Below are 8,878 nucleotides of genomic sequence, written 5' to 3'. Positions count from 1 at the left end.
GGCTTGAGGAGGATTCTGAAGCTCCATGCTGTGCTCAGCAGGGTCTCAGCATCCCTGACTAGGGTGTGCTTGGTCCCTCAGATTCCCCAGGACCTTGATGTCGGGGTGGGGTGGGGTGGGGTGGTTGGGGGGGGGTTCTTCATTTTCACTGGTGGCAATTTCTGTGTTAGCCTGAGGCTTGATAGAACATGGGTTGGCCTCCCCATTCTGGGCCATCTGAGGAGGAAGGAAGACACAGTGAGTCCCCCTTGGGCTCCTAAACCTGGCAAGTCAGAAGAGCAGGGATGGGCTGCCCGGGCATGTAGTCCGAAGGTCAGATCTAGTCCCGATCCCACTGTAGGGGGACACACGCACTCTGAACTCCCTCCCTCCCACCCCTCTCCTGCCATGAGCCACTCAAGCATCCAAGCCAGAGGAGGTGGGAGGCCGGGTGAGGGTGTGTGCCGTGCTGGGTGCAGTTGGGTGGAGATGGCAGGAAGCATGGCAGAAACTGACACCCCCATTCCAGGAGCCTAGCCCTGAGGACCGGGAGTGGCTGGCTCTGGGGCAGGTAGACTGTCAGCCTAGCTGAGCCACACAGAAGCCACAGGAGGGCTGCTCCCATGGGCAGCAGGACCTGCCAGCTTGCAAAGCAAGGAATCCTGCTGTGGCACAGGACCCAGCAGCAGAGTGGGTTTTGTTTTGTTTTAATTTTACTTTGTTCGTATATTTACTAGTATGTGTGTGGGGTGGGGGTACTCACCGATGCAGGTGTGCCAGGCCAGAGGTCAACATCAGGTCTCTCTCTCTACCTTATTTTTTCACTCGAGGTCTCACTGAACCTGGAGCTTGCTAATTAGGCTAGGCTGGCTGCCAGAGAGGCCCAGGGTTCACCCATCCCCACCTCCCTGGCGCTGGATTTACAGGTATGTGCTGTCACACTTGGCTGTTCACATGGGTGCTGGAGATCCAAACCCAGGTTCTTACATTTGCACACTTTACCTACCGGTCCCTCCTCCCAGCTGTATCGCTTTGCTTTCAATTGACAAGGTAATTTTACATGTTTATAGGGTACAGTGTGATGTTTCAGTGTGCGAGCCGTGTGCCATGATGAGATGGAGGCCACCGGCGTGTCCGTCACCTGACGTCATCATCTTTCTACGACAGCCACACTAGGGTCCACTCAACTGCTGTCAGCCATGGCTGTCCTACTGTGTGTCTAAGAACACCAGGAGCAAATCTCCCCTCTAACTGCCCCCATGCCCTTCATCCACTCTCCCCAACCCAGACACCCTAGCCAGCCCCTCTGCCCGTCATCGCCACAGTGAGATCAGCTGTTCAGCTTCCACACGTGAGTGAGAATCTGTGGTATTTGTCTTTCTGTACCTGGCTCATTTCTAGGAACACGGTTTCCTCTGCTTCATCCCCATTCCATAGGTGACAGGAGGCTTAACACTTTTAGATTGGCATATATTTATTTATAGTTATGGTTTCCCAGATGTTCCAATACAGGTGTACCCTGTACTAGACTGTGTTCACCCCTCTTTTCCTCTCCTTCCCTAGTCCCTTGTTCCCCTCAATGCCACGTATGTTTTATATACATATTACATATATATTTTACATATGTGTATAAAACCTAGCATTTAGAAACAGGAGAAAACATGAATCATCTGAGCCCGACTTTTTGCTCCCATTAATGTCTAGTCTCTTCTATTTTCCTACAGATGACAAAATAATCATCTTTTTTTATGACTACATGAATTCTGTCGTGTACATGACATAACGTTTTCACATACTCCTCTGTTGATAGACACCATGGTTGATTCTGTGATGTGGTTATTTCTGGTGCTTCATTAAATGCAAATGTGTGGGTGTCTCTGTGACGTGTTGACTTCAGGTTCCTGAGGTGTCCATGCAGGAGTAGTAAGGCTAGGTCATATGCTAGTTCTGTCTTCAGTGTTTTGAGGAAACTCCATACTGATTTTTTTAATTTAAAAATATTTAGTTTTTCCGTGTGTGTGTTTTGTTTACACATATGTCTGTGCACCATGTATGTGCATGGTGCCTTTGGAGGCTATAGGAAGGCATTAGATCCCTTGGAGTTGGAGTTATAGGTGGTTTCTGGGAACCAAACTCAGGTCCTCTGGAAAAGTGGTAAGTGCTCCTAACCACTGAGCCATCTCTCCACCCCCTGTACTGATAGCTTTAGTGGCTGGACCAGAGTGAATAAGGGATGTTGCATGCTCTTCTTAACTGCAGAGAGACAGCCCTCTGTCCCTGTGTGCTGTACATCCCTTACCTACTCATCAGTTGATGGCTGCTTGGCTGCACCCATGTGCAACCAGAGCTGTGAAGAACACAGCGTGTGGCATCTCTTCCTTTGGACACAGACTTTGGGGTCTGTGTCCAAAGGAAAGTCACGAAGCAGTTGTACTTCTAGGGTCTTAAGCTTACATGATGTTTTCACAGTGGCAGCGGTGGTCTGCATCTCTACCAGCAGTGCGTGAGAGTCTTGGGGAGTCACGGGGCCCGACTGCTCTCTATTTTGCAGGTAGGAAAAGTCAACGTCAGAGCTGGTGAGATATTGACACAGGTTCCCTGACTGTGGGTGGTCAGTCCTGCATTCTCCTCCAAGTCCCACTGCCATGTTAAAAGCAGGTTCTGCTCTTGTCCTCCATTGGAAGTGATATGGAGGAGACGCTATTATGGAGGAATGGAGCCCACACCTGCTGTCCCTGCAAGATCAGCTTAAGCCACTCAGCCACCTCAAGGAAAAAAATCCAGATGCTCAGGGACCCCTCTCCAGCCTTTTCTCGAACGACGTCAGACTTGAGAAAAAGAAACCGGCTATCTACACAGAGCCTGGCTCACTGGCCATCCCCTGATCCACCCCTAATGACACTGGCTTTCACTGGCCTCTGGAGAATTTCTTTTTTATTTTCTTCAGCAAAACGCAGCCTGACAGAAGCATGGGAGGCACTTGTGCCCCTCCCATGTCCCCATTTCCTCCTCCCTCTGGGTACCACAGTGCTGAGGCTGAGCCTGTCCCTTCTCATCTGTGTTCGCATGCATCTGGTCTGGGTGCTGCTCCAGTGTGGCCAGCGTTTGGGAAGTTTGAGCATCCACAACTTAGTGGACTCTTCATTTAACTGTGTTCCCAATATTTCCTTGTTATCTATCATTTCTGTCTTATGCAAGGTACTCAAGACATGCTGCATGTAGACTAGGTCATAATAGGCACAAAAGTGATGTTTCCATATACTTCAAGCTCCCTTTCTCTCTCTTTTTTTTCCTTGTGGCGGCGGGGGTTGGGGTAGTTGTTTGTTTGTTTGTAGACAGTTTCTTTGTGTAATAGTTCTGACTGTCCTGGAACCCATTTGTAGACCAGGCTGGCCTGGAACTCAGAGATCCACCTGTGCCTGCCTCCCAAGTGCTGGGATTAAAGTGAGCACCACCACCTCCCGCCCCCCCTTCCGCTTCTTTTGTTAATGAGCATCTATAAGGCCCTTCTCCTCTTCCCCGGCTTCCACTCTCACTATCACAAACAGCTGGGTAGAGCTCATCTTCCTCCTCCGTGTGTGTATGTTTATCTGGGGTTGACATGAATCTGGAGCCAGGAGAGCTGGTGGGCTGTGCTCTGTGTGGCTCCAAAAGCCTTGCCCTCTATCTCTCCCAGCTGTCGCTCAGTTTCCACTCTGCCTTCCGAGCCCTCTCATTGCGAACCAAGGAAACCCTGCATCGCATCCCTGGTGTGTGATGAAGGTCCCCAGTTCTGTCTGTCCGGCCCCTCTCTGGTGGCCCTGCTTAAGGGGGAGCTGAGCACTAACGAGGAAGGAAAGGAAGGAGGTGCTCCTATTTTGATCCATGCTCTCCTCCCCGAGGGTCTCTGGGGCTTACTTAGTAAGACCCTCTTCCAGGCTAGCAGGCAGGTCCCTTGATCTATCGCCAGAGGCACAGCACTTCTGCTGTGGTTCACTCATTCATTCATTCATTCATTCATTCATTCATTCAAGTCTTCACAGCTACTGCTGATGCTCTCGTGAACCGTCCAGGCTAGGGGAGGGGTATAAATAATGAGCAGATATGCAGAGTGGCTGCATGCGCTAGATCATGAGATCAATAATGAAGGCAGAGGTGGAGGGTGAGTCAGAGCCCTGGGTACAGGGCATCCTCTTAGAGACTATGACTCAGGAGGTAGACTGCCTTTGGGGGACATTGAGGCAGAGGCTGGAGGACAGGGAGCCGCAGGTGCCAGGCAGGGTGAGCATACTGTGTCTGTTTTCCATTTAGCTCTTGTATAGGATTATTTTTCCTTCTTTCTTTTTCAAAAGGACTTGACTGCAGATGGAATAACAATCTATGGCCATGGCATCCAGAATATGCCTGTTTTAGTCATATATATGACATAAATATATGACTAAAACAGGCATATTTATCACTTAGGTGAGCTCAAGATGCATGCGCAGTGCCTTGATGAGGACTCGAAGCTCTTGCCAAGTTTTCAGGGCCCCAAGTTGTCACTGGGACAGGCCCCCACTGAGCAGGCTTCCCCAGTAAGGGGCCTAAGAATGCCTTGCTCACATATGCACATGTAAGGATGAAGCAAATGCCCAAAAGCTGCAGCCTAGGGGTTCATCCCTGGAGTGGAGAGAGCCATGCCAGCAGGGAGCTAGCCCATTATTTCCCCCTCTCCTCTTGTCCAGTCACACACTTCCTGCCTCCGGCTGACCTGGATCCTCCAAGTAGCGGACACTATGCGAATACCCACTTTGGAAGGACAGGGTCAGCAGATGGGGGCTCACTGGTTCTTCCTGGATCACTTGGAAGGGGCGTTGTTGAGACAGGCACTTCCTGTGGTCTCTTGCTATGAATCAGCTCTGGCTGAGAAAGCAGTGTTAGCCTAGCAGGAGGGCTTTCTGGATCAGGGCCATGTCAGGGGTGATACACTGGCTACCCAGTGTATCTTATGAGAGGGACTAGCCTTCCTGTATCAGTACTTTCAGCCCGTGACTGTGTCTCAGAAACACTTTGTAATCTTACTCAGCGTGGACCCTCCTTTGGTAAATGATATCTCACTCTAGGCAAATAGGCCAGCGGTATAAAGCTAAGAACTTGAGTAGAGGCTCATCTGTCACTCGTGGTCTTCCTGTGAAGCTGCCATGGAGCACAAGGTGATCTGTGTCTTCGCTATGGTCCTCATGCTGGCCCTCAGCAGCCTCGCCCAGGACCAGGCAGGTAAGACGAACCCCCTTGTTTCCTGCTGGTCACAGCCATAGACATCAGGCCCAGAGACTATTGTGACCTGTTATTTTCAGCCTTCCACTATGCAGCCGCTGGTCTGGGTCCTTGAAGGCCATTACCCAGTTTACAAGATCACAAAAGCAAGAAAGTCTGGCGCAGTGGGGTGGAGTCCGGGGACCTGTGAGAGTGCAGGGAGAATGGAGCTTCACAGCTGGGCTCCCTCTTCCCTGGTTGATGTCAATATCGCACTGTTCTTAGAGCTTCAAGTCAAAATGCAACATTTGGTGGTTTAGAGCAAGGCCCACGTGCCCCTGCCAGCCTCTCCCTGGCAGGCAGCCCTGCCCAAGTACTTGTGATTGGACCTTCAAGAGATTCATCCATATCCTGAGCCCCTGGATCCCTAGGATGCACCCCGCTCTGGGATCCAACCCCTCCTATTAGCCCTGTATCATCCGTCCTGGGGGTGGAGGGCCTTGTGACCCGTGACCTTGTCTCAGCTGCTTTGCCTTTAGAATGGGAACAGTGTTTGCCCCGTGGGCATCAACAACAGGCATGCGACAGTGTGACAGTGGCCGTGTGCGAGCCTGGCTGTGACGAGCTTGATTCTTAGACACAGCGTTAAGGAAGAGGGAACAGGAAAGTTTCCAAGTCAAGGATTTCTATGAGCGTGAGAGAAGAGTTAAGGGCTCTCTGCTTACCTTCCAGCACCTTCTATGCCCCTTGAGTGGGAGCAAGTAGTTGGGAGAGCAGGGAGGAGGAAGTACCATGTTACTGCATCAGCCCGTGGCTGGGAACAAGGAGCCAGTCGGGGATGGGGGGTGAGCCTGAGAGAGAAATGGCCTTGGAGTAGATGGTGAAGAGAGCAAGGTGCCTCCCTCTGCTGTTCTGTGCTCTCTCCAGCCCCTCGCCCCACCCCAGTTCCATCCATCATGCAGTCTCCCTGCTTTCATCTGCTCCATTTCCTGGACCAGGGCTCAGCACCTGTTTCTGGGTCATGGTGTCCTTGACCCTGTTTCCATAGAGATATATCTGTAGATGTATAAAGATATATCCTATAGAATATAGTGGCTGCCTGTGCCGATCCTGAAGGGAATTCGCTTTCAATGATTCCCTCATTGGCCACAAATGTGTGAGCAGGACAGAGATCTTTAAATCCCACTGGGAAAGGGAATTGGAGGCCACAGGAGAGCCGAAACACCCCTCCCTCTCCTGGCTGCTGATTCTCAATGGCTTAAGGACTTGTGACCCCTGACTATCCCGTTGGGTAGCCAGTGGTCACCTTAGCTTTATAATAGAACCAAAGTTTGGAGACAGGTGGCCCCCAGAGGCCACCAGCAAGTGGATAGCAGGTCCTGATCTTATCCTGAAAGATAGAGCCAGTTCCTCAAGAATGTTTCAATAGATCCCCACACAAGAAAAACAGCCCTGGGAGCAGGCCCCGATGCACACCCAGGCCTCTGGACTCTGACATCTGCTTGGGACACTTATTGTCACCCACTCAGCCTCCTCTAATGAGATGCCATCTCTGCTTCATTCAGTCTTATGACCCTCCACCTGCCATGAGCGCTACTACCACACCCATGCTTATCCTCCGCACACTGGGATGATTGCTCTGTGTGGCTCACATCCTCCATGAGTGTGTTAGCCTCTGAATCCAGGTCTAGGGCTGGAGGGTTGGACCTGAAAATCTGGCAAGGGATCCTCTTTTACTTGGCTGTTCATCAAATCTGAAGCAAAGCTACATTTTTGGGAATGCTCACCAGCTTCTTGGCACAAAAGGAAGGGAATGGCAAGACCTCTGTTTTCATCTCTGTATTCTGTCACTGGGCACAATGTCTGGCTTTTGCCAAGCCAGTTTCTACATGTAGCCAGAATGCATACTGCTCAGTAAGTATTTATCAGGCGAGTACAGTTCACTGACCAACTGCAGAGGTTAACAAGAGAACAGTACATCTATCTTTCAACTAGCAGGTGCGGCTGTGCAAGCCTGGGCCCTGGAACTGTCCTCCCCACCCCCACCCCCATGTATCGGTCTTCCTACATCTGCAAATGAGGCCTGTGTCCCTTTGCATATTCAAACCTGGCTCCCAGCAGGCAGTGTCCTGTTTCCTCGGGGAAGGAGAAGGAGAAGGAAGCTGCCTAGAGAGCGTGGACAACTTCAGGAATGTAGCCCATGACCTTCCTCTACTTTTGTCTTCACAGTAAAAACATGTACCATGACCCCCCAGGAAAGGGTAAACTGCGGCTTCCCCGGTGTTACTGCCGAGCAGTGCAAGCAAAAAGGTTGCTGTTTCGATGACACTGTCCGGGGCTTCCCATGGTGCTTCCAGCCTCTGGCCATCGAAAGCCCTCCGGAAGGTATAGTCACTTCTCAACACAGTACGGGGTGAGGATTTAGTTAGTCAGTAGGGAGAACTCTACGAGACTGTGGGGCCAGTCAGGGTCACTGGTAGGTAGGTCTTTGCCTGTCTGGCGGGCCCTGGATGCTCGTGACATGGCTGAATCCAGGTCTAGGGGTGAAAGGTCAGGCCTGAAAGTCTGGCAAGGGAGGGGCCCACTGTTACTTGGCCATTTGTCAAGTCTGAATCCAAGCAACATCCTTGGGAACGCTGGCTGGAGCAGGAGGGGCGGGGATGGCAAGAAAATGCCAGGACAGCTTCTCTGTGTGCATTTGTGTAAGTGGTTGTGTGCATGCGCACATGGGCATGCATGTGTGTGGAGGCCAACCTCATGCGTCATTACTCAGGAGCCATCCACCTTCTCTCCTGAGACGGGTCTCTTCCTGGGATGAGTAGATAGGCTGGCCAGCAAGCCTCAGGGACCCTCCTGTCTCCATCCCCTCAGTACTGGGATTATAAGCATTTCCCACAGTGCAACTTCTTGTGTGGGGCTGGGGATCGAACTCAGGTCCTCTTGCTTGCCAGGTGAGCACTTTGCCAGCTGAGCCATTTCCCCAGTCCTGACAGTTCGTGTTTGACGAAGAGTTTTCCTATCAGCACTTTGAGTCAAAGCTTCCTACAGTTGTTTAAAGAGAAAGACGACACTCATGAGGACCTTTTGCTGTCTCTTCTCCCTGTAGAGGACTGTCCCTTCTAGAGTCCCCCGAGAGAGTCGGTTACATCGAGACTTGGCGCCACCACCCCACCTGGGCACCAGAGCCATCTGGCCCACCCACTGCATATACGCCTGTTCTGTGGCTGGATCTGGCCTGATGTCACAGTTCAACCTCTCTGACTTTTAGAACACAAATTCGGCCTGAGAATTAAAAGAGATGAATGCTATTCTGTGTTGTTCATTCTTTTAAAAAACCACAAGCCATTTTCCTCTCTTTGATAGTCACATGCAATATTTTGGGTACTAACTCCTTGTCATGGATCAGCCCTTAGCTGGAACTGTGTAGGGGAGGCAGGGGTGGGCAGCTGGGAGGATGAAGTACGTGAGACACATCCTGCAGCCAATGCAGTGTTGTTGCCTGTCGTTGGTGTTGAGACCCAGGACAGAGGTCTCAGGGTCATGATGAGGGACCTCACAGGCTTCCAGCACAAGTGCTCCATGACATCCAAGGCAGGAGGGACTGACCAAGAGCTGAGACCCATCTTCCAATGTCTCTAGAGTTACTGTGAATTCTAACAAACCAGGATCAGCCTCTGGTCCTCGG

The 8,878-nt window shown here is 51.3% G+C and overlaps 1 protein-coding gene across 1 annotated transcript; it reads left to right on the top strand.

Moving 5' to 3' along the window:
* Positions 1–5,138: 5,138 nt before the first annotated feature.
* Tff1 (trefoil factor 1) lies at positions 5,139–8,501 on the top strand. Its single transcript, XM_052743866.1, has 3 exons — positions 5,139–5,214; positions 7,423–7,578; positions 8,300–8,501. The coding sequence occupies exons 1-3, from the start codon at positions 5,139–5,141 to the stop codon at positions 8,314–8,316; spliced, it is 249 nt and encodes an 82-aa protein (XP_052599826.1). The 3' UTR covers positions 8,317–8,501.
* Positions 8,502–8,878: the final 377 nt, after the last annotated feature.

Source organism: Peromyscus californicus, unplaced genomic scaffold (assembly GCF_007827085.1).
Source record: "Peromyscus californicus insignis strain IS unplaced genomic scaffold, ASM782708v3 Scaffold_19__1_contigs__length_69161282, whole genome shotgun sequence".
NCBI lineage: Eukaryota > Metazoa > Chordata > Mammalia > Rodentia > Cricetidae > Peromyscus > Peromyscus californicus.
Note: the sequence above shows the minus strand (reverse complement) of the source record. Positions and strands in the feature narration are given on the sequence as shown.

What these genes read in the sequence shown, in the direction of transcription:
- Tff1 (XM_052743866.1), top strand. Translation starts at nt 5,139, where the DNA reads ATGGAGCACAAGGTGATCTGTGTCTTCGCTATGGTCCTCATGCTGGCC. An exon ending in CCTCGCCCAGGACCAGGCAG is followed by an intron (nt 5,215 to 7,422) that starts GTAAGACGAACC and finishes TTGTCTTCACAG; the next exon opens with TAAAAACATGTACCATGACC.